Raw genomic sequence first — 23,757 nt, 5'->3', positions numbered from 1 at the left:
GGACAGGAATCAGGAACAACAGGGAGCTGGGCCAAACGCTATGGGAAGCATGTAGAGGCTTTAACACCTGGAAGGGGGCAGGGCTGGAACTTATAGGGAAGTGATTGACATTCAAGCCAATTAGGAGCGCACTGCCCCTTTAAATCTGAGACAGCCGGCGCGCACGCGCCCTAGGAGGCGGGGACGCGCGCGCCAGACATTGTCACCTGGGAGAAAGTTTGTGGCAGGTCTCCTCTTCTTATCTGCCTGGTCCTTCATGCGTTCAGAGGCTTTGAGTAAGGACTGTTGAGTCTGTTCCCAGATCGAAGGTCAGAGATCAATTCCTCTACGGCAGGAACCTCAGATGATGGAGAGAGAGGCAGAGGAGGACGAGGGTGATGCCCGTAGACCACATAGAAAGGAGACTTGATTGTGGAACTCGAGTCCAGATGGTTATAAGAAAACTCTGCCCATGGAAGTAGATCGGACCAGTTGTCTTGGCGGCTGGAAACAAAATGACGTAGGCAGTTACCCAGGATCTGATTGACTCTCTCCACTTGCCCGTTGGTCTGGGGATGATAGGCAGATGAGAAGTCCAGCTTCACTTGGAGCTGCGAGCAGAGGGCACGCCAAAACTTGGAGACAAATTGAGAGCCTCGGTCGGACACAATGTGAAGAGGAAGTCCATGCAGGTGGAAGATGTGTAGGAAGAACAACTGAGCCAGACGGGGAGCAGAGGGTAGTCCAGGAAGGGCCACGAAGTGAGCCATTTTAGAGAAGCGGTCAGTCACCACCCAAATGACTGTATTGCCCGCGGATGGAGGTAGGTCCGTGATGAAGTCCATCCCTATGTGGTGCCAGGGACGGTCTGGGACTGGCAAGGGCAAAAGTAGGCCGGCAGGTCTTTGACGGGGTGACTTGTTCCTGGCACAGACTGCGCAGGAAGCCACAAAGTCCTTGACATCCTGAAGGAGATTGGGCCACCAGTAGTGACGGGAGATCAATTGCCCGGTCTTTTGAGCTCCCGGATGCCCGGCCACCCGGCCACCAAAGAGGAATGACCCCACTTCAAGATGCGTTTTCGGAGTGCGGGGCGCACATAAGTCTTACCGGGAGGCAGTCTCTGCAGTCTCTGGAAGACCGCTGGGGCGTTGCATAGGCCGAATGGCATGACCAGATATTCGTAGTGCCCATCTCTGGTGTTGAAAGCGGTCTTCCACTCGTCTTCCGGTCGTCCACCGCAATAGAGGCAGAGATTCAGCTCCAGTCGACGGGCCCTCTCCTCAGTCGTCAGGCGAGCTCGTTTCACCTGCATAGGAACTTCTGGAGACGACTGAGGCATAGGAGCAACGGGATTCTGGAACACCGGTGCCAGCCGGGGATGGCGACGGGGCAGACTCAAACGCCGTTCTTGCCGGGCCTCCTCCTCTCTCTCGGAAAACCTGGTGTAGACTCTAGTAGCCAGTAGAATGAGTTTGTTCAAGGAGGTAGGAAGGTCTCGGGCAGCGAGCTCATCTTTCACTCGACTGGACAGGCCCTTTTTAAAGGTGGCAATTAGGGCGGCCTCATTCCAGTCTAGTTCTGCAGCCAGGGTGCGGAACTGGATGGCGTAATCACCAACGGAGGATGTTCCTTGAAATAGATTGAGGAGAGCAGTCTCAGCCGAAGACGCACGGGCAGGTTCCTCAAAGACAGAGCGGAACTCGGCTAGGAAGATTCGGAGATTGGCAGCAGCAGGGTCATCACGGTCCCACAGCGGTGTGGCCCAGGCCAGAGCTCTACCTTCCAATAGGCTGATGATGAAAGCCACTTTAAAGCGCTTGGTGGCAAACTGACTGCTTAGAAGTTCAATATGCATAGTACATTGAGTCAGGAATCCTCTGCACAACTTGGGGTCACCTCCATATTTACTTGGGAGAGCCAGTCGTAGTTTTGAAGAGGCTGCAGGAGGTGATGACTGCTGAGCTGTAGTATGCTGCTGTACGGCTGCAGTCAGTTGTTGGATCAGCTGTGACTGTTGCTGGATCTGTTGAGCCTGTAGGGCGACCACTCGGGCTACTTCACGGATATCAGGCACCTCGCCGGGATCCATGGTTGGAGCCTACTGTAACGCCTGGAGTAGTGGATCCACTGGGCCGACACTAGCGATGGCACAAAACCGCACCAGGGAGCGGAGTCTAAGGGGCCGCTGGTTTTCACAAGAGCCCGCCGCAAGGCGGGATGGACTTGCTGCGGCAGGCGACCCCCAGGTCGTTACCCCTGGTTTGGTTGCTAGTGACAGCAGGCGAGGCGAGGCAGGAGCAGTAGGCAGGAGATGGTGCTAGCAGAGGTCTGTAGACGTAACCGCAGGTGACAGGCTGAACACAGGGGCGATAGTGTGACAGAGGAGCAGGAACCAGGAACAAGGACTGGGGATCAGGTAGCAGACAGGAATCAGGAACAAGGACTAGGGACCAGGTAGCGGACAGGAATCAGGAACAACAGGGAGCTGCGCCAAACGCTATGGGAAGCATGTAGAGGCTCCAACACCTGGAAGGGGGCAGGGCTGGAACTTATAGGGGAGTGATTGACATTCAAGCCAATTAGGAGCGCACTGCCCCTTTAAACCTGAGACAGCCGGCGCGCGCGCGCCCTAGGAGGCGCCCCCCGGGGCCGAAGCAACAGCAGCGCCGGGTCCCTGCATATGGACACCGGCTGCTGCAGAAGTGGGAGAGAGCGTGCTGCGGCGGTCCGGAGCACAGGACGCTGCCGTGGCCCTAACAGTTGCTAGAAATGTGCGGAGCCTAAATTGTTTGTCTCGCAGGTTCTGAGGGGATGAAACGTATCTGGAAGAAATCATCATGAAGGACTGGACTGGATGGAGAGGAAAAGGGAAAGTGATGCCTCAGATCAAAGAAGACGTCACCTGTGAGCCACTGTATGACCGTTTTCTTATTTTGTAGAACATTATTTAGTAGGGGTGCCCCGAGGAAATTTTTTTTTCCAAGGGGTGCCCCGAGGTGGAAAAGGTTGGGAAGCACTGGTCTAGACTGTGACAATGTTTATTAAAAACCTTGTAAGATAAAAAAAAAGCTGTGTGTGACTGATTTTATTGTAAGGCCCTATTACACTAAGGCTTTGTTCACACTACGTATATTTCAGTCAGTATTTTGGTCCTCATATTGCAACCAAAACCAGGAGTGGATTGAATACACAGGCTCTGTTCACACAATGTTGACATTGAGTGGATGGCCGCCATATAATGGTAAGTAACAGCCATTATTTCAATACAACAGCCGTTGTTTTAAAATACCAGCAAATATTTGACATTAAATGGCGGCCATCCACTCAATTTCACCATTGTGTGAACAGAGCCTTTCTGTGTTTTTAATCCACTCCTGGTTTTGGTTGCAATATGAGAACCACAATACTGACTGAAATATACGTAGTGTGAACCCAGCCTAAATGATTATCGGCCTTAACTGGCTGATTACCGGCCATTCAGGACAATAATTGTTTCACGTAATAGGACATGTTAAAAGGTCACGATCAGCCAATATGCACAATGTCGGTCGATTGTGGTCTTGTTGAAAGAGCAGAATTTGTGTAGCCACGGTCTGCTGCGTGTCACTCCATGTAATAGGAATGGGGCAGCAGACCACTGCTGACTTCAATGAGCAGCCCGCACTATGGTTCAGGCAGCCCCTCCCGCTGCAGCTCGCTCCTCCCCACTCGCTGTCTGTGCCTGTAATAGCCCAGGCAGCGAGCAGTAAATGAGGGAAGTGAGCCCTGACCTAACAGGTCGGCACTTGCAGGATTATCGTGCTGCATAATACGGCCTTAACTGGCAACAAGAGATCACATCTGGATCACCAATTTACAGCTTGGACATGCGCTTACAACCAAAGAGGGTACTTCTAGTGTAATGGGTAATAAACACAATTGTACACAATCACAAGTTGTGGTATTAAACCTTTGACACAAGACTTACTGAAGGCTTTTTCCTAATTTTTCTGCTTTTGCTTCAAGTTTCTGGATATTTTTAATCTCCTCCTCCGTCCATTTCTTTCTTCTCTTATCACTTAAATGCTTGTACAGTATCTTGGCTAAATTTTCCACTCGATCAAGTGTAAAACTAAAACAATATTAGATTAGATATTACCTTTGGTAAATAATAGTTCATAAGTACAGTTAGCACATGTTCAGATGCTATCACTTCCACCCCAAATTGATTCCCTTTATTTTCAATAGCCAATAAGTCAAATATAGTGCATTATTTATAGCAGACCATCTGCCAATTGATACTTGTAGACCTTACTTATTGATAGAAATGGAGGATCTGAATATGAACTTTGCATCCTTATTTGCACAAGTGGTCCTATATTTTGCCATAGTTATTTCCCAGTATTTTTCGGCACATTTTGAGAGGTTGAAATCCTTGAAAAGGCTCCCAACCTTATTAGTGGTCCTCCACAGATCACATTGATTTGTTTTTCTTAGTGTTTAAAGTTGTTTCTAAAGCTTCAGGGTTTACACTGTAATCAAATTCTTTTATTATTAGTATTTTTATTGCTTCTACAACGTCTTCTTTTGGCTATTAAGCTGATTTAATCATAGATTACTCAGAAAATAATTCATTAATTATTTCAGGAGAGAAGAAGTAGGGGCTGGAGACTGAGCTATCAGGCAGCATCTCCAGTTGACTTCTGGATGCAACAGAGCAGCCTGCACTATGTGAGAACAGGCAGGCTATACAAAGAAAACTGCCATTTTTGAGAAAGTCCTATTTATTTATTTTACACTTTTTATGTCCCCTTTTTACATTACATTTTACACACTGATCATTGCTATGCCATAGCATAGCATTTATCAGTGTTATCTGCGATCATTGCATAGAGCCTGCCTGTGGTAGACTCTATACATGCATTGCCAATCTGACTGCCAGGAGTAAGGTAAGAGACCTCCGGCAGTCATATACAACAATCGGAAACCCCTGCAGTCACACTGTAGGGATTCCGATTGGACAGTGACAGGAGCACAAAAAGTGTAAATGCAGTAATATACAAGTGCAGATCTTACCCATGCTTATACTTGGCGTGTACCCAGAAGTGCATTTTGCTATAGATGCTTCCTCCAGGGGGCCCATTATCGGAACGATTACGGTGATCTCGGTTAGCAGGGCCGGTGGATATAAGGGCTGATGGCTGCAACTTTATATACCCTCTTGTGATGCCAGTTAAAGTTTACATAACTTAAAAGTATCTTGCACTGTTATTTGTTTACAATTCCTATGTGCCTAGTTGTTGTGGTGGTCTGTATGTAGAGTCATCTTTTTTGAGCACAGATATAACATATGAATATTGTTATGATTTTTTATTGCATGGTAATAAAAGTAATCAATTAAAAAAAAATAGTAAGTTCTACGGGAAAAATGTTTGTGTAATGGCGGCCGGGTATTCTGGCCGACATCTTTTTACTCACAGTCGTGGCTTTCGGCACTAGCTGCATGGAGCAACATGTGTCCTCTCTTTCCTTGCTGCAGTATACATCTAGCCACTAGAGGGGGCATGTGCGCACTGCTCTGTGTCTTAATTACCCTGCACCTGTGTCTTAGTCATTTAAGGAAGCTTCCTGCACATGTGCTCTGCCTGAGCGTCAAAGTCCTTTGGTCTTGCTAAGGTGTTCCTGCATTTGCTCTGCAAAAGCATTCCTGTGTTCCTGTATCCTCTGCCCTGTTCCTGTCCTGTTATCACTAAGGTGTCCTCGTTCCCTGGAGTTCCTGATGTTTGTTCCTGCACTCCCAGTTGCATCCTGCATACCTGCATCCTGTGTGTGAACCTGACCCAAGCCATGTCTGCTCCAGCTACCACTCCGGCATCGGGTTATCTGCCTTGTGTTAACTGCACCATGTGAACTGCACCCGTGTCTTCGTCCTCAGCATCCGTCACCTGCATCCATTACTTTCATCTGGTTTGTCCTGTATGCATTATTGTTTGTCTGTCAGTTGGCAACACGGGTTGTCCCACCCTTGCCATCTGGTCTGCCTGGACCAGCTGTTAAGTGCTTTGTCTACCTCAAGCGGTAGCGACCTGGCGTACCCTCTGGGAAAGTCTAGCTCCACCTTCAGGAGTATCTTGTAAAGAACAGGGGATACGCTTAGACAACGCCCTTAGGGATAGAGAGGCACGTGACACAGTGGGCTTACGTCCACTGATCCTGACAGCTTGTTTTTTGATTTTTATATAGTCTACTCCTTTACACTATGTGCATTTGAATCATAAATATATGCAATGTTAACAGTATATAATTTTCTAATATTCATTCAAAGGGAACCTGTCACCCGGGATTCGGACGCTGAGCCCGCCCGACCCCTTTCCTGGAAGTCCCGCTCCTGGACCCGGTCCCTGGACGGAGATCTCGGCGCCCGAAGCCTGACGCGCTCTGTATGCTAATCAGCAGACATGAGTCCGATGCCCATAGAGAGTGAATGGAGCCGTCATTCACTATGGGCATCGGACTCCTCTCTGCCGCGCGCACCAGGCTTCTGATGGGGATATCTTCGTCCCAGGAATGGGTCCAGGAGCAGGACTTGCAGGAAAGGGTAAGTATCCTGGGCTGCACCGGGGGGGAGTCGGGCGAGCTTGGCGTGGGAATACCGGGTGACAGGTCTCCTTTAATATTTGATCATGAAAATGTACTTACGCAAAAAACAGAGCAGGAAGTTTGTCAATTTTATTGAGTTTCTCCACCAGCAGAGGAAAATAATCGAAACAATCTACTTCAGATGGCTTCATAGGAGTAAGGCTTTTCAGCACTTCTGAAACCTTGAAAACATGAAATATTGTTAATCATATACTGATGTATGCTGTTACAGATACAGTACTTCCTTCCAGAAACAGCACTGCACAAGTTAGGTGAGGCTGACAAATTAACCTATGGATTCAACACCTTCACTGTGCCTACACCAAATCCCGAAGGCATGGCGTATATGGAAGCTCTCTCCAAGGATCAATGATGCCAGCTAAGCCATGCACGTCATTGTTCTCATTGTGCAACAGGCCGGGCATAGAGGAATAGCAGTCCTAGGGCACAGGAAATTATAATCCCCACCTCCTTAACACCATCCTAGCCCCAATAAACAAGTTTTTTATAGATATAAAATTACAGACACAGGCTACACAGGCAGGGGCGTAACTAGGATTCATGGGGCCCCATAGCAAAAAACTTTATAGGCCCCCCCCCATCTTAGCATACTCCTGGAAGGAACTCTGCCTCTGGCAACGTGTTGTGAGCCCTACATGTACACATGCACCCACATGGCCGCTAGTGTACTGTACCACCATCTCCCCCTCGTGTACCCTGTCATCGTCTTATCTTTTGCAGAACTACAACTCCTATTATGTGATGTAGTCCTGCATATTACCCCACACAACATGCTGGGAGATGTAGTTCTACAGCCTACCCTATACACCATGGTGGGAGATGTAGTCCTGTATATTACCACACATCATGCTGGGAGATGTAGTCCTGCATATTACCACACAAAAACACAGAAAAGTGCAACAGCTCACCACAATGGCAAGATGTAGACCCACTGCAGACCCTACACTGTACTATGACCTCTCCATGGCGTATATTACGCCTATTCTCTGGGCATGCAAGATCCGTCTTATGCCTGCAAAAATAATTGCGCCACCTGGGTGGGATGGGTGGAGTGCATACCACACACCATGCTGTGAGATGTAGTCCTGCATATTACCACACAGCATGCTGAGAGTTGTAGTCCTGTATATTACCACACACCATGCGGGGAGATGTAGTCCTGTATATTACCACACAGCATGCTGAGAGTTGTAGTCCTGTATATTACCACACACCATGCTGGAAGATGTAGTCCTGCATATTACCACACATCATGCTGGGAAATGTAGTTCTACTGTGCCACTGCCTCCCCCCCTCCTACACTATGTGAACCTCTAATCCATTGCAGAACTTCAACCCCCACTATGAACCGTCAATAGGGCATGATGGGGGTTGTAGTTCAGCAACTTGAATGTCCACAGGCTGCTAAACTACAACTCCCATTGTGAACAGTTAGGAGGACATAGTGGGTGTTGTAGTTCTCTGGGGGTAATATCACCTGTCCTGGTTCCTGCTCCATCCTCTGGTCCTGTGTGGCTTTTGTGCCTGCCTTCCTCTTCTCTCTTGTCTGTGGGGGGCAGTGATGGTGATGGTAGGGGACAGGGACCCCGCAGGGGTGGTGGAGTGGTGGTGGCCCTGGCACACTGAGGGGATGGGGGGATTGGCCCTGGGAAGCTGGGGGTACACTATATGGGGGGGGAGCTGCTGGGGACACTATATGGGGAGGGGGGCTGCTGCTGGGGACACTATATGGGGGGGGGGGGGCTGATGGGGTTACTACATGGAGAGGGGGGCTGATGGGGACACTATATGGGGAGGGGGGCTGCTGCTGGGGACACTATATGGGGAGAAGGGGCTGCTGGGGACACTATATGGGGAGGGGGGCTGCTGGGGGCACTATATGGGGAGGGGGGGCTGATGCTGGGGACACTATATGGGGAGGGGGGCTACGGCTGGGGACACTATATGGAGAGGGGGGATGATGGGGACACTATATAGGGAGGGGGGCTGATGGGGACACTATATGGGGAAGGGGGCTGATAGGGACACTATATGGGGAGGAGGGGCTGCTGGGGACACTATGGGGAGGCGGGCTGCTGGGGACACTATGGGGAGGGGGGCTGCTGGGGACACTATATGGGGAGGGGGGCTGATGCTGGGGACACTATATGGGGAGGGGGGCTACAGCTGGGGACACTATATGGGGAGGGGGGCTGATGGGGACACTATATGGGGAGGGGGGCTGATGGGGACACTATATGGGGAGGGGGGCTGATGGGGACACTATATGGGGAGGAGGGGCTGCTGGGGACACTATGTGGAGGGGGGCTGCTGGGGACACTATGGGGAGGGGGGCTGCTGGGGACACTATATGGGGAGGGGGGGGCTGATGCTGGGGACACTATATGGGGAGGGGGGCTGCGGCTGGGGACACTATATGGGGAGGGGGGCTGATGGGGACACTATATGGGGGGGCTGATGGGGACACTATATGGGGGGCTGGTGGGGACACTATATGGGGGGACTGATGGGGACACTATATGGGGAGGGGGGCTGTTGGTGACACTATATGGGGAGGGGGGCTGATGGGGACACTATATGGGGAGGGGGGCTGATGGGGACACTATATGGGGAGGGGGGCTGATGGGGACACTGCAGAGGACACTATTGTGGGCCACAGGGAGACACAGGTAAGGGGCCGAATGGGGACACAGGATGGGGCGGGAGCTGCAGGGGACGCAGAGAATGGGGGCCGCAGGACAGAGACGCAGGGTGCGGGGGCCGCAGGGGGACACATGACCGGGGCTGCAGGACAGAGACGCAGGGGGCGGGGGCCGCAGGGGGACATTGGTGAGGGGCCGCAGGGGCCAAAGAGAACGGGGGTGGGGGACGCAGAGGAAAATAGGTCAGGGGCCGCAGAGAACGGGGGCGGGGGACGCAGGGGACGCAGAGAACGGGGGCCACAGGACAGAGGCGCAGGGGGCGGGAGCCGCAGCGGACGCCAGGGACAGGGGCCGCACAGCACACCACAGCTTGGCATTTGAAGCACCCGGGAGGCGGCCGGGTGCTGCAAGTGTCTTCTCAGGGGGCCAGGTCCATTACAGGATCGGGCACCCGGCCCCCTGATACGGCGGGCCCCGTAGCAGCGGCTACGGCGGTAGTTCCGCCACTGTACACAGGTATTATATGTTTGTTTTAAGTAACATCTATCCAGCTGATTTGCCAGCACATGCACATATACTGTATGCTTTAAGCATATTAGGAGAATACTTGCTTCTTAGGGACATACAGCCACAACATTTTTACAGAGTGTACAGTGTACAGAGTTGTACATGTGATGATTTTGTTATATAGACATAACCAAACACTGTATTTACTTTGTGCTAACTATGGAAAACTTAAAAGTGTCACTGTCATATAACTTTACAAAATTAAAATCAACAGTAGATGTGATATAAAGCAAGTTTGCAATTTACATTAATATTTTTTTATTTAGTTATCATGCTGTAAAACAAAGCTGAACTTACCAGAAATCCAGGTCCAGTCTCCTGAAGGCAGTTTCTGACTTGTGCTGGTTTAAAAAAAGAGACAAATCACAGGAATTCCGGCCAGTACAGAGAGTCACGGCTCAATGTGTCCATCAATCACCTGACTGCTTTCTCTCTGTAAGCGCTCAGATGAATTCCCGTGTTTGGTCTATTTTTTTCAACCAACACAAGACTTCAGGAGACTTGACCTGGATTTATAGTGTATTTTTCTTTTAAGGCATAATTAAAGAATAAAAATTATTAATGTAAACTGCAAACTTGCTTTATATCACATCCCCTGTTGATTCCGATTTTGAAACCACATGTGCACTTTAAGACATGTTTAGACTTTAATATATTACCTTTTCATCATTTCCTTTTTGAACCCAATCAAGAAATTCTTTTTTCAGCACCTCTTCATACTCATATGCATCATTTTTTGTTATTACTATTCTGTCCTTCAAATGTATGTTCTCTTCAGGATCTAATGCCTTAAGGTCACAAAATAATAATAAAAAGACATAAAAATATACTGATTTCCTTACTACCATGAATACAAATCACTAAAATAAAAGGGGAAACAAAAATATACAGTACAAGTAATATAAGCTAGAAAAGATTTTTTTTAAAGCATGCTTATTACTTTGTGACCAGAATTCCTTTTTCAATATATCATATATATTTACTTGTTTGACCCCTGTGCAGATTTCATGTCTAAGGACCATATTACACCTAACGATAATCTGCCAAATCAGGCCGATTCAGCAGATTACCGCTTTGTGTAATAAAGACGAATAAAGTCTTTTTGGCTGGTCAACAATGATTGTCGCGAACGGGCATCGCTACATGTAATAGTGATGCCCAGCCGACGGCTGGTAACGGTTTAAAGAAAAGAATTAAGCTCTTACATTATCTCTCCAGGCTCCGCAATGTTCTCTGCACTTTTACACGCTCCTTGCACCATCAGTGCAACTTCAGAGCTGGTCTCTTGGCTTCAGAACCGATCTATTGGCCGGTCTAGCTTGGACAGTACAGCGGCAGCCAGTTATTGGCTGAGAGGCCATTTTATTTTAAATTCCAGTGTAGGTACTACAGCGGCAGATACAGGGAGCATGAAGCGCAGAGAACACCGGGGAGCACAGAGAGGTAATGTAAGAACTTTTACTTTACACTTTTAAAGAAAGGGCTGCACAGACATCACTAACAATGTCTTTGCAGTTCTTGCTGCACCATAATCGAGCAGTGTAATAGGCTCGGTAATTGAGCGCCAATCTAGCAGATCAGCACTCTTTAACTATAGTGATCGGGCCATGTAATATGGCCCTTATTGTTTGAGCTCAGCTGGCAAGCACTATCTGCTCTGATGCTTTCTTACATTCAGTAGCATTGCGCATGGTCTCCCATCGCACAGTTTTGTTCTAGCTGCTAGTAATTGAGAGGGTCTTGTTTATTGTCCAGGATCAAGTTCTCACAGCTTTAAAGGGGTTGTACAGTGATTCTATCCTCCACCATAATAGTATGCCATGGAGACTTAGTGAATTCGTCAAAGCTGTGCCCGGCGCATCAAAATTACACCTGCTTCCAGATGTCTGCTCGTAAATCGTAAATCGTGATAAATGCAGCGTGGGAGGAGGCTATGCTTCCTCCCCACCTTGATGCACCCCCCCCCCCCCCCGGCCCCCTGCCTGCCCATCAGGCGAGCGGGGATGGCAGGCGTACGCTAGGGAGAAGGGGCGAATCTGTGCCTTCTCCTTGGCGTACACCCCTGCCGCAAAATTAATAAATGTCCCCCCAATATGTTATGTTATACTGTGCAGAGAGGGGTTTTGGTAGTATGTAGTGTAGTGATAAGCACCACTGGTCAATAATTTATTAGTTTAAGGCTATGCTTACACACGGTATTTAAGTCAGTAATTTGGTCAGTGAAATGAAAACACAGAAACTGTGCAAATCTTTCCATTATAATAATTTTCTCTGTTGGTTTCACTCCTGATTTTGGCTACAAATCCTGACAAAATACTATGTGTGAACATAGCCTAATAATCTTATAAAACCTGGAACCCTACCTTTAAATTAGACATTGTTGGCCATGCAGCTTTCATGCAGTCATATAGCTGTATGCTTTCCCTTGGAGAGAATCCGAGATCCCTTGGAATACCAAAGTTCTTCAGCTAATTCATTATTAAACAAAAAAAAATAATATTTAATCATATATTTATACAAATTAATTTCCATTTTATTTCATGTCAATAATTTAATGTACATTTAAGATACTCTCTAAGAATAGCACACTGACTGGAAAATGTTTTTATTGCCCAAAACATAAACAAGCTGGCAATTCTGAAACAGTTATTGTAATAGTGTAAAAAAGACATTATTAACCCCTTTACGACCGTAGGCGTAAATGTACGCCCTAACGCAGCCCGTGCCTTAACGCAAACGGACATACATTTTACGCTCGCGGTTTACCCGATTACTATGTGTAAACACACAGCAACCAGGCAATGATGGCTGCTGTAATACACAGCAGGCCATCTTAGCTTGTCGGCACAGGGGTGTAAATTGAGATGCAGGTACATTCGGGTGTGCCCGCACTCCAATTAACCATAGCAGACAATTTAAAGTACGGCTGGGAGCCATACTTTACTCTGTGTGCAAAGGCTATTTTGTGCAGCCGCTATTCACTAATTAATATTACTCTCTTCTGACATCTCTATCCCAGACAGGAACTGTCCAGAGCAGTAGCAAACCCCCATAGAAAACCTTTCCTGCTCTGGACAGTTCCTGTCTCGGCCAGAGATGTCAGCAGAGAGCACTGTGTCAGACTGAAAAGAAAACATTTCCTGCAGCACATACAGCAGTTAGTATAACTTCCTTTAACAAGGGGTTATATCAACACAGATGATGAAAGGTAATTGTCTTTCCCCAATTGTGCAGCCAGGCAGTAAGAAAACCAAGTTGAATGCTAGGCTATATGAGACCACATCCTTGACACCACAGGAACAAGGAAATACAGGAGACCAGTGGGGGTTGCCCTGCAGTTGTATGGGCATTCAGACGGGTAATTATACCTTGATTATTATGTTTCTACTACCCCCTTGCATGCCCTGAACACAAGAACATGGGAAACACTCTGGGGTTAGCTAGGGGAAGGTCAGAAGCAACTGGAGAAAATATTACTTTACTGAAAGAGTAGTAGATACATGAAACAACCTTCATTATAAGTCAAAAAGTCAAAGAGGTTTTTCCAAGCACCTGTCATGCAGTAACACTTTGTTCCCCACCCATCCTTATCCCTGCCTGATTGACAGCTAGAAACTAAACCCTTCTTAAAGGGGTTATCCAGCGCTACAAAAACATGGCCACTTTTCCCCCTACTGTTGTCTCTAGTTCAGGTGTGGTTTGCAATTAAGCTCCATTTACTTCAATGGAACTGAGTTTCAAAACCCCACCCAAACTGGAGACAACAGTAGGGGGAAAGTGGCCATGTTTTTGTAGCGCTGGATAACCCCTTTAACATCCTGAAACTGTATGCACAACACAGGAACATGATTTGGAGGCTACTCCCTGTCAATCAAGCAGGGTCGGGGATGGAAGAAGTTGTTCCAACCCTCAGCACATTAGGGGCCAGAGAATAAATGCATTTGAGTACAATTTAAAAGCAAAGCCTGATATATGAAAGGTGCCATGTGTTTCAGATTCTTTTCAATTAAATAACAAATTAACTAGTGACAAATGTTCAAATACATTCCATCTATTTGAATAGCAATGGCAAAGTACAGTAATTGTGAAAGAATTATATACTATATACTTACATGATCAAGGGTCAAGGCAGCACATGGATGGTAATGCTCAAAATTAACATCCGAATCTTTGGCAGAACATACATACTTCTCCAGATCATTGTATCGTTTATTATACTGAACTAAAAAAAATAAATAAATAACAGAACGTATAGATTCTGTTTCACACAGTATATGAGAGAACTAAATATGAAACAAGATGTAGATTGAATAAATTAATTTAGCTACATTTGGGCTGGCCCCCAGGATAGTTGATGATTCTATAGGGTCAGAGGCTCAACACAGTACTAACAATCTTTCATGGATTAGTTTCCAAATAACATTTTAGACAATATTGATGATGTGTCAGACAACTAAAATGAAATAGAGTGTGGCTTCTCAGATTATTTAGTTTTCTGGTAAGCCCATGTATGATTAATATGAGTGCATGGATGTGATGTTGCATATCTACTGGAGAAAGACATAGGTCACTGTAAGGGTATGTTCCCAATACACGCGGAAACTTAAAGTGGAGGCCGCGCAGTGGAATCTGCTTGAAGACTCTGCGCATATTGGGAACATACCCTTACATTGACCCGTCCCATAGACTCACTGATATTCACTGGAGAATTCTGCAATTCTGTGAGTGGACGGGCAAATTTGCAGGCGAATATCATTGAGTCTATGGGACGGGTGTAACTTTAAGCGGAGGCCGCACAGCGGAATCCACTTGAAGTCTCCGCACATATTCCGTAGTGGGAACATACCCTCAGACTGAAGGATTCTCTGATAGACCCAAGTACAGGCCTATCACAGTACAATTTCCTTGTGTTATATAGTTATATGCATATACCAAGCATGTTGAAATTCACTTATTGTAGCTTTAGCAACCACATTTGCTGGAAGTTTGTTCCAGACATCTACTACTCTTTCAGTAAAATTATATTTTCTTATGTTTCTCCTGATTTTTCTAGTTTCAGGCAGGTTGATAAATCTGGACCCCTGTGTTCTATTAAAAGCAGCTGTCAGTGCCAATATTGTTATAAAAACATTGGAATTGTGGCCTTTTTATACACTGTCTGCAGTGACAGATTCTTCTTCACAGACTTTAATGGCACGTATTGGTCCTCATAGCAACTAATTATGGCTTAGCTTTTATATCTTTATGAGCTCTGATGAAATGAAAGCTGAGCTGTGATTGGTTGCTATGGGCAAAACCAGACAGTTTTGTTTTCAGGCAAATCTGGTCCATTATAAGAGAATTAACTGGCTACGTACTTGTCTCCCTGTCTGTCTCTTACAGGACACAAATTCTACAGAAAATTTATGGAGTCAGTGTCTGAAGAGAAGAGATAGAAGATAGAAGTGCTCAGCTGAGCTTTTCCTCCAGTTCATTCTAGAGATCAGTGGGGGGCTGAGCACCCAGACCCCAACCCTGTTACCCCAATCCAAATCTTTTGCATGTCTGTATCATGTCAAAAGTTGTTTTTAAATGGCAATAACACTGTAAGGCTATATTCACACAATGTTAAGAACGGACGCTGATTGCAATGGAAGTTAATGCAATTCCACCGCTGTGTTCACACACCGTTATATTAACACTTGTTGTCAGGAATCTGCAGTAGCCTGTGTGTGAACTGGACCTAGTGTTTTGCTTTTGTGTGCCACACCCGATTGCTTCTCAGCTTCTGGCTATGCAGGAGTTAAGCTGAGAAGCTCCTGGACTTGATTTTACACCTGTGTTGTTGCTGTGATTGACAGGTTTCTCTGCCTGTCTGCACCTGGAAGATCAGAGCGCCGGTCCAATGGGGATCCAGACCGGGCTCTTGGTCAGCATAAAAGCAAAGCAGAGACTGAGTCCCAGCGCTGGGTAATTAGGTTAACTCCTGGTCCCAGCTTCCCTGTCTATTTCTGCGAACCCCTCTCCTAATCCCTCTGTGTTACTCGACTTGTTATCTGACCTTCTGCCTGTCTATTTGACTATCCCTTTGCCTGCTGATTTTGTACTGCGCTGCCTGTGTGGATTTGATCCGGCTTGTTCACCATTCTTTTATGTTTGTTCATCCGTCTCGTTCTGTGTGCACTTTATCAGTGTAGGGAACGTCTTCGTGGTTGTCCACGGCCGCCTAGGGCCGATTGAGGCAAGTAGGCAGGTGACAGTGGGTGGGTTCAGAACTAGGGCCCACTGTCTTGTCCTGTCTGTATCGCCCGATCCTGACACTTGTTCTTTAGAATGGGCGTTCAAATAATGTACTTTCTATTGAAGTAGAGATGAGCGAACCGGGTTCGGGTTCGAATCGATCCGAACCCGAACAATTGGCATTTGATTAGCTGGGGCTGCTGAACTTGGATAAAGCTCTAAGGTTGTCTGGAAAACATGGATACAGCCAATGACTATATCCATGTTTTCCACATAGCCTTAGGGCTTTATCCAACTTCAGCAGCCACTGCTAATCAAATGCCGAAAGTTCGGGTTCGGATCGACTCGAGCATGCTCGAGGTTCGCTCATCTCTACATTGAAGCTAATGGTTAAATGATTTGTGGGCACACCCAATGGTGCCCGCAAGTCAATTGTAAAAAAAGAACGTTTGAAAGAACTGAATGCAGCCCAGCTCCTGGCAGTTTAACCCCTTAGTGACCACCGCACGCATATTCACGGCGGTCACTAATGGGCTTTATTCCGATGCGTACGCCTTTTAACGGCGGGAGCATGGGAATAAATTACCGCCCGGCGGCGGCTGCAGGACGGGTGACACCCTCCTGTAACTGCCCGGAGCGGAGGATTCTCCGCTCCGGGCAGTTTAACCCATTAAATGCCGCTATCAAACCATGACAGCGGCATCTAACGGGTCCCGGTGGATCCCGGACGGCGCTGTGGGTCACTTAAGCGATCGCTATGTCCCGTGGCGCCGTCCGGTCCTCCGATGTCTCCATGGTGATCCCGGGGTCCTAATGAAGGTCCCCGGGGTCACCATGGAGATGCCTCATGCTGACAGGGGTGGCTGTGGCTATTGCCTGTCAGCATGAGGCATGATACAATACATTGCAGTACATCAGGTACTGCAGTGTATTGTATCAGTGATCAAAGTATTTTACACTAGTGTACAGTAATGTACACTAGTGTAAAAGTAAAAAAAAAGTGAAAAAAGTGTGCACCAAACACAACACAGCCCCCCCCAATAATAAAGATGCATTACAGTACCAGAATAGCAGTATTTTATCAATCTGCTTTAGAAAATATGTTATAAGAGATCAAAAAGTCATATACATATAAAACTTGGTATCAATAGAAACTACAGATCTTCCTGCAAAAAATAAGCCCAAAACCAGCTCTGTCGCGCAAAAGATAAGAACGCTATGGATCTTGCAATGCGGCGACAGTTTTTGTGGGTTTTTGCTAGGAAGATAGTTTCTATTGCGCCAAAGTGGTAATAGTTAAAAAAACCTACACAAATGTGGTATCGCCGTAACCGTAGTGACCCAGAGAATACATGTATTATGTTATTAATGACCGCCAATACGGATTTTTAAGGCGATCACTAATGGGCTCTATTCTGCTGCCATCAGCTCTTTAGCGATGGCGCAGAATAGTGCAGCGGCGCCGGTAATGCCCGCAGCCCCCTCCTCTCAGCTATCGGAGGTAGCTGAGGGGTTGGGGTAGAATGTGGGGTCAGTCCCGGCCAGTCCCCTCACCGGCGAACGCCGTTATTACCAGTATAACGGCGGCCACCGGTAACAGGCATTGCCTGCGCAGCTGAACGCTTTCATCTCTTCTCACCGTGAATCCACAGTGAGAGGAGATGAAACCAAGTCCCCCCCCTGTCCCCAGAATTAACCCTAGTGACCTGGTCACTGACCCTCCCCTCCCTGGGCGGCCATCTGATCCAAGATGGCCGCCGCCATCACTGTGAACAGACTGTGTTCACAGTGATGGATTCCTAAAAATGATCAAAGCTCCATTCTCTCCACCACCGGAGGTGGCAGAGAGCATGGGGCAATGATCGGGGACCACCCGGTGTGGTCCCAGTACAAGCGATCAGCGGTATATACTATATACCAAATGGTGCCGGCACTTTTTTACCCGTCACCAAAGTCAAAAGCCGCCACGGATAAGCTGTAACCACTCAAGATTACCCGTAACCACCCCAGATTACCTGTAACCACCCCAGATTGCCCGTAACCCCCCCTGTAATCCCCCCCAGATTGCCCGTAACCCCCCCCAGACAGCCCGTAACCATCGCAGACAGCCCATAACCACCACAGATTGCCCGTAACCATCGCAGACAGCCCATAACCACCACAGATTGCCCGTAACCATCGCAGACAGCCCGTCGCCACCCCAGATTGCCCGTCGCCACCCCAGATTGCCCGTCGCCACCCCAGATCCCCAGTGAACACCACCAGATTGCCCGTCACCACCCCAGATAGCCAGTGAACACCACCAGATTGCAAGTCACCACCCCAGATAGCCAGTGAACACTCCCAGATAGCCAGTAAACACCCCCAGATAGCCAGTAAACACCCCCAGATTGCCCGTACCCCCCCATATAGCTAGTAAACACCCCCAGATTGCCCGTAACCACCCCAGATTGCCCGTAACCACCCCAGATTGCCCATAACCTACCCAGATTGGCACAGACTGCTCGTAACCACCCCAGATTGCCCATAACCACACCAGATTCCCTTTCGCAACCTCAGATAGCCAGTAAACACGCCGAGATTGTCCATTACCACCCCAGATAGTCAGTAAACACCCACATATTGCCTGTAACTAAAATGACACTCCTTCCCTTCTGAGCCCTGCTCTGTGCTCATACAGTGGCTTATGCCCACGTATGGGATACCGTTCTACGTTACATATATTGTTGAGGGTGAGTTTTCTCCCCTGTTCCTCGTGAAATTGAGAAATTTCAAACTAAACAAACATATTATTGGAAAGAATAAATTTTTTCATTTTTACGGTTTAGTTTTGAATACTTTCCTCCAATACCTGTGGGGTCAAAATGGTCAAGACACCCCAAGATGAATTCTTTGAGGGGTGTACTTTCCTAAATGGGGTGACTTTTTGGGGGGGGTTATTCTGCTGACACTACAGGGGCTCTGCAAACGCACCTGGTGCTCAAAAACGTCTTCAGAAAAATCATGTAGTGAAAATGCTAATTGGCACTCCCTTCCTTCTGAGGCCTGCTGTGTGCCCATACAGTGGTTTATGCCCACATATGGTGTACCGTTTTACTCAGGAGAACCTGCGTTACATATATTGGGGTGAGTTTTTTCCCCTGTTCCTCGTGAAATTGAGAAATTTCAAACTAAAGAAACATATTATTGGGAAAATTCTATTTTTTTTTCATTTTTACTGTCTTCTTTTGAATACTTTCCTCCAATACCTGTGGGGTCAAAATGGTCACCACACCCCAAGATGAATTATTTGAGGGGTGCACTTTCCTAAATGGGGTGACTTTTGGGGGGGGGGTTATTCTGTTGACACTACAGGGGCTCTGGAAACGAACCTGGCGCTCAGAAACTTCTTCAGAAAAATCTGCACTGAAAATGCTAATTGGCGCTCCTTCCCTTCTGAGCCCTGCTCTGTGCCCATACAATGGTTTATGCCCACGTATGGGGTACCTTTCTACTCAGGATAACCTGCGTTACATATATTGGGGTGAGTTTTCTCCCCTGTTTCTCGTGAAATTGAGAAATTTCAAACTAAACAAACATATTATTGGAAAAATTCAATTTTTCATTTTTACGGTTTAGTTTTGAATACTTTCCTCCAATACCTGTGGGGTCAAAATGGTCACCACACCCCAAGATGAATTCTTTGAGGGGTGCACTTTCCTAAATGGGGTGACTTTTGAGGGGGGGGGGGTATTCTGCTGACACTACAGGGGCTCTGCAAACGCACCTGGCGCTCAGAAACTTCTTCAGAAAAATCATGCACTGAAAATGCTAATTGGCACTCCCTTCCTTCTGAGGCCTGCTGTGTGCCCATACAGTGGTTTATGCCCACATATGGGGTACCGTTCTACTCAGGAGAACCTGCGTTACATATATTGGGGTGAGTTTTCTCCCCTGTTCCTCGTGAAATTGAGAAATTTCAAACTAAACAAACATGTTATTGGAAAAATTCAATTTTTTTCATTTTTACGGTTTAGTTTTGAATACTTTCCTCCAATACCTGTGGGGTCAAAATGGTCACCACACCCCAAGATGAATTCTTTGAGGGGTGTACTTTCCTAAATGGGGTGACTTTTTTTCGGGGGGGGGGGTTATTCTGCTGACACTACAGGGGCTCTGCAATTGCACCTGGCGCTCAGAAACTTCTTCAGAAAAATCATGCAGTGAAAATGCTAATTGGCACTCCCTTCCTTCTGAGGCCTCTGTGTGCCCATACAGTGGTTTATGCCCACATATGGGGTACCGTTCTACTCAGGAGAACCTGCGTTACATATATTGGGGTGAGTTTTTTCCCCTGTTCCTCGTGAAATTGAGAAATTTCAAACTAAAGGAACATATTATTGGGAAAATTCTATTTTTTTCATTTTTACTGTCTTCTTTTGAATACTTTCTTCCAATACCTGTGGGGTCAAAATGGTCACCACACCCCAAGGTGAATTATTTGAGGGGTGTACTTTCCTAAATGGGGTGACTTTTGGGGGGGGGGGGTTATTCTGCTGACACTACAGGAGCTCTGCCACCGAACCTGGTGCTCAGAAACTTCTTCAGAAAAATCTGCACTGAAAATGCTAATTGTCGCTCCTTCCCTTCTGAGCCCCGCTGTGTGCCCATACAGTGGTTTACGTCCACATATGGGGTACCGTTCTACTCAGGAAAACCTGCGTTACAAAATTTGGGGTGCATTTTCTCTCATGTTGCTTATGAAAATTAGATACTTTAATCTTAACAAATATATTATTGGAAAATTTCTATTTTCCATTTTTTCCGGCCTAATTGTGAATACTTTCCTCCAGCCATACCCCTAGATTAATTTTTTATGGTGTCTAGTTTCCAAAATGGGGTCACTTATGGGGGTTTCCAGCATACAAGCCTCCTAAGTCAACTTAAAAAAAGAACTGGTGCCTAAAAAAAATCAGTTTGGGAAATTTCCTGAAAATTTCATAATTTGCTGATACATTTCTAAGCCCTGTAACACCCTAAAAAAGTGAAATATGTTTACGAAATGAAGCCAGAATAAAGAGGACATATTCATAATGTGACTTACTAACTAATTTTTGTCATGTGACTTTCTTTTTTTAGAAGTTCGTAAAGTGCTAATTTTTCACATTTTTCATGATATTTTGATGTTTTTTCACAAAAAAAACACAAGACAGTGACCAAATTTTGCCACTAACATAAAGTACCATATGTTAGGAAAAAACAATCTCAGAATTGCTAGCATATGTTAAAGCATCACTGAGCTATAAGCGCATAAAGTGAGACAGGTCAGATTTTGAAAAATGAGCCTGGTCATTAAGGCCCAAATAGGCTTGGTCCCTAAGGGGTTAACAGTGTCCGTTGCATAGCAAGTTTGCAAACCAAGTTTGAACATAGCCTAATGCTAGTTTCTCACAAGCATAATATATAGGCAAATATCTGTGTCTGTATGATGGCACCATATCCTGGCCTAGACCTCCAGCAATGTTTTATCAGTATAAAATGTTTTCTTGTTTACAGTTGTCTAAACCAGGGGTGCGTCACCTAGTCAGGTGTGTTCTATATTCTGAAAAAATGGTAGTTACCTAGTCGAACTTTGTAAGACCTTCTTTCTGTTTTTGAAGTTCTTTTCTTTGCTCCTTTTTGGGGTAATTTTAGTTCATCTTTTTCATCAGTGTGTTGCCAGTATTTTCTGACTGATTGTAACCACCTAAATAACATCAACAAACAATGGATATTTTATTACATGATAACTAAGCTGCTGTAAATGAATTAATGGTCATGCATGATATATTATATTTTTAGGCTATGCTCACACATAGTGTTTCCGTCAGTCTTTTGGTCGTTTTTTTTGTTTTTTTTTTTCAGCCACAACCAGGAGTGGGTTGAAAACATAGAAGCTGGGCAAATCTTTCCATTATTATTTTGCTCTGTCAGTTCCACTTCTGGTTTTGGTTGAAAAAAGACTGACCAACAGACTGACAGAAATACTGTGTGTGAACATAGTCTTAGCAGCATTAGGCAAGTATTTACAATGTAATCTACATAGTAGAGCTGATATGTTCAGAACATACGCAGTTAAGTGTTCTGGATTACTGATGGTTGCAGATAAAGCCAGGAATGGACAGCGGATCATAGACAATATGTGGTCCCAGGTTTCTGCGCCAATTTCTCCTCCTAAGCAATGTACCTGGAAATGAAAGATAGTTTTTAAGTCTTTATTTCTCCTGGTGTCTCCTGTATCTACAGACAATATAAATAGACTTTTTATATGATTTTACATAGAATCATACGTTTTAATCAGAAGGTCATTTGCAAAGTGAAAAATGTGGCAAAATACTTTAACACATGAATCATATTAAAGGGGTGTCAGGTGTCAGAAAGTTATACAGATTACCCAACATTACTTAAACTCATGCTGCGTTTACACGGAATGATTATTGTTTGAATTTTAGCGATAACGGTCATAGCGATAATCAGCTCGTGTAAACACAGCGAACGATCAAGCGACATACGATAAATCGTTCATTGTGATCTTTCAACATGTTCTCAATCATTGTTGCTCGTTGACTGAAAATTCGCAGATCGTTTCGTGTAAGCAGTCTTTCAACGATTTACCCTATGTGTAAGATAGACTTAAGCGATCTTAAAACGATCGCAATAACGATTTTTCCAAACAATATATCATTCCGTCTAAACGCTGATCGTTATAAAAAACACATTGTTACTTTGAAATCGTTAATCGTTCGATTGGGAGAATAATCGCTCTGTGTAAATGCAGCATCAAGCCTTTCACTAGGGAAAATTACTTAAGCTCAAGCCTTCCAGTAGTGAAAATTACTTAGGGTCCATTTACACAGAAAGATTATTTGACAGATTATCTGCCAAAGATTTGAAGCCAAAGCCAGGAATGGATATAAGAAGAGAAGAAATCTCAGTCTTTCCTTTATGACCTGTTCTCTGTTTATAGTCTGTTTCTGGCTTTGGCTTCGAATCTTTGTCAGATAATCTTTCTGTGTAAATTGACCCTTAAACTCAAGCATTCGAGTACTTATCAGCTGCTGTATGTCCTGAAGGAAGTGGTGTATTCTTTTTAGTCTAACACATGCTCTCTGCTGCCACCTCTGTCCATGTCAGGAACTAAAGAACAGGAAGACCTGGCATTCGGAATTGAAATGCTTAACATAGGATTATTCAGCATAAGGCTGGGTTTACGCTGCTTTTTCCAATCCGTTTTACAAAAAACGGATGCAAAAACAGATGCAATGGTGTGTCATCCGTTAGGATCCGTTTTGTTCCATCGACTTCCATTGTAAAAAAAAAAAAAAAAAGATCAAAACGGATGTGTTTTTTTAACGGAACACAAAAATAGTGTTGACTACGTTTTTCTATCCGTTAAAAGTAACCAGTTAAAAAGGCATTCATTGATCGTGAACCTAGCCTTAGCTGTTTGCATGCTGTACACGTAGCTCTTACACAACAGCTGATGATACGGAAATAGTGGGAGAAGCTGAGCACACATGAGAAGATGTGACCTTGGGAAATGAAGCATTCTTTGGCCACACTTTCCATTTAATAGAATTTAGTACCATATCTTCCGAGGTAACTTATCCGTGACTTTTTTACTTATACTCTTGGGAATATCACTTAAAGTATTTAAACTCATAGTGACATTCTCTTAGTATGAGCAAAC

At 45.8% G+C, this 23,757-nt stretch overlaps 1 protein-coding gene across 2 annotated transcripts in view; it reads right to left on the bottom strand.

Annotated features, from left to right (window-relative positions):
- Positions 1-23,757, bottom strand: part of LOC138797536 (probable ATP-dependent RNA helicase DDX60) — a 146,957-nt gene that overhangs the window by 52,074 nt on the left and 71,126 nt on the right. For both annotated transcript variants that reach the window (XM_069977827.1, XM_069977828.1), the window contains 7 exons: positions 22,139-22,254; positions 21,650-21,774; positions 13,943-14,052; positions 12,194-12,298; positions 10,490-10,618; positions 6,661-6,782; positions 3,950-4,093 (listed from right to left, as the gene is read on the bottom strand). In XM_069977827.1, coding sequence (XP_069833928.1) covers positions 3,950-4,093; positions 6,661-6,782; positions 10,490-10,618; positions 12,194-12,298; positions 13,943-14,052; positions 21,650-21,774; positions 22,139-22,254 — 851 coding nt within the window. The remainder of the gene's footprint in view (positions 1-3,949; positions 4,094-6,660; positions 6,783-10,489; positions 10,619-12,193; positions 12,299-13,942; positions 14,053-21,649; positions 21,775-22,138; positions 22,255-23,757) is intronic.

The sequence above is a fragment of the Dendropsophus ebraccatus genome, chromosome 7 (assembly GCF_027789765.1).
Source record: "Dendropsophus ebraccatus isolate aDenEbr1 chromosome 7, aDenEbr1.pat, whole genome shotgun sequence".
NCBI classification, from domain to species: domain Eukaryota; kingdom Metazoa; phylum Chordata; class Amphibia; order Anura; family Hylidae; genus Dendropsophus; species Dendropsophus ebraccatus.
Note: the sequence above shows the minus strand (reverse complement) of the source record. Positions and strands in the feature narration are given on the sequence as shown.